This window comes from Triticum urartu, chromosome 6A, assembly GCF_056163025.1.
Source record: "Triticum urartu cultivar PI428250 chromosome 6A, HENAU_Tu73, whole genome shotgun sequence".
Lineage (NCBI taxonomy): Eukaryota > Viridiplantae > Streptophyta > Magnoliopsida > Poales > Poaceae > Triticum > Triticum urartu.
The window spans coordinates 124,984,805-124,986,870 of NC_141878.1; the positions used below are offsets into that span (position 1 = coordinate 124,984,805).

General features: G+C 44.9%; 1 protein-coding gene across 1 annotated transcript; it reads left to right on the top strand.

Annotated features, from left to right (window-relative positions):
* The first annotated feature begins 530 nt into the window (after positions 1–530).
* LOC147964428 (uncharacterized) lies at positions 531–1,198 on the top strand. The gene is made up of 3 exons (XM_087529968.1): positions 531–587; positions 672–848; positions 923–1,198. Exons 1-3 carry the CDS (start codon positions 531–533, stop codon positions 1,196–1,198), a joined length of 510 nt encoding a protein of 169 aa, XP_087386094.1.
* Positions 1,199–2,066: the final 868 nt, after the last annotated feature.

The following is a 2,066-nucleotide window of genomic DNA, read 5'->3' on the forward strand; positions in this document are numbered from 1 at the left end:
CAATGAACCTTCTGTAGTATCCTACGAGTCCAAGAAAACTCCGGATCTCTCCAACTGACGTGGGTGCTTCCCAATTTGTCACAGTGATGACCTTGGTAGGGTCTACAGCTATTCCTTCTTCGGATATAACATGTCCGAGGAATCCAACTTCCTTCAACCAAAACTCACACTTGCTGAACTTGGCATATAGCTTAGGGCCATTTGCATTTCTGTCCCTAACTCGAACCACCTAATCAGATATACCCCTAATTCCAAAGCCTACTCAAAAATGCCCCTCCGCCGTGATGTGCCCTTATAGAAATGCCCCTCCGAGCCGTTTCCATCCAGTCAAGGTTGTTTGACCGCTAACGTGCCGTTTCTTTGACATTTTTGCCCCTCCTGCCGTACATCTGGGCCCAACTAACCGGTTCACTCTCTCTCCCCTCTTTCTTCTTCCTCGCGACGACAGGGGCATTTTTGAGCACGTACTGGATCGGGCGTTTCCGCGGTCGGAGAGAGAGAGGGGCAGGTCAAGCACGGCGTGGTGAGCGATGTCTACGGCGGGCACGGCGGTGATGTCTTCTGCGAGCTCGTCGGTGGCCGCCAATGTAAGTTTCAGTGTCGATTTGGGGGAGAGATGGGCATATTGCGAAATTAGGGTTCGTCAATTTGGGTTTTTTTGCTGCTGTTAGGTTGATGGTGTCGGCATAGTTCAGTTTCAATCGGAGTTTTACATCCCCGATCTGACATTCTGTGGCCTTGAGGTTCGCTCGATGCAGCGGTGCCCTGGCCACGGGCTTATTCCTGCTCGTCGTGTCGCCTGGGGAGGAGCAAGCTCCGGCAGAAGGTTTCTCGGCTGCCCTCTTGATGTAAGTGTTTGGCTTTTAAGCTTGATTTGATTCTGCTCTTTCCCCTCTTTCTAATTCGATCATTGATTTTGTAGCTTCCTGATGAATGTGAGTGGGTTGTATGGATTGACCCGCCACCGACCGAACGTGTTGCTCGTGCATTTGAGGAGCTTCATGCAGGATTGGAGAAGAGCTGGCTAAAATCTCATGATTTAGAGAGGAGGGTGATGTATCTAACCGAGAAGAACAAGAAACTGAAGCTGAAGATGAAAAAGAGGAACGAGCTTATGCAAGCATGGGAATTTATCATAGTTCTTGGTATTAGCATTGTGGCTACATTTGTTTCTGGGTGGTCTAATAATCCATACTAAATGGATTTCTCTTTGTAGTGTATGTTGTGATGGAGCTTGGTGTGGGTATGTATTATCACAGGACAATGTTGTGATTTGGGAATGTTGTGATGTTGCTATTTGGAAATGAATCAAGAATCTTGCTTTGATCGATGACTGAAAAAATAGCATAGATTGAAATATTTGAACAAATTATCTGTTGTGACAAAATAGGAGCTCACAAAAATATTTGAAAGTAGCATCTCACAAGATAGCAGCTCACATAATATTCCAAACTAGCAGGTCACAAAAGGAGCATTGCACATTCAAGATAGTATCTCACAAGTTCACCATTACATAAGTTCATAATTTCAGCATCACAAAAGGAACAACAAAAACAGCAGTGCCCTACATGATTCCAGTCACAGGTCTTTCATCTTCTTGCTCCTGGTGTTGCAAGCAGGGTTAGTTAAGAGCCTTGAACTCCTCCTTGTGGTGACAGTTTTGCTCACTTCTTTGCTTAGCTGGTTGCTTCCAGTTACAGATCCTACTGTAGGATCTGGTGCAAACTTGAGCCTCTTCTTGGCTGGTGACATCCCTCTATCAGCTGCCCTTTTGTAGTTCTTCCTTGGGCTACAATTGAAATGAGAACATTAAATGCAGCAAAAAGGAAATGAGAACATCAAATAAAGCAAAAAAGGAAATGAGAACATCAAATAAAGCAAAAATTGAAATGAGAACATCTATAGCAGTTGCACCTTGCAGCAGATGACACTGTTGGTGCATCTGTAGCAATTGGAGCATCAGGTTCAACCTCTAGCATTTTCAGCATCAGGTTCAACCTCTGTAGCATTTTCAGCATCTGTTTCAACCTCAGTAGCATTGTCAGCATCTGTTTCAGCATCTAAAT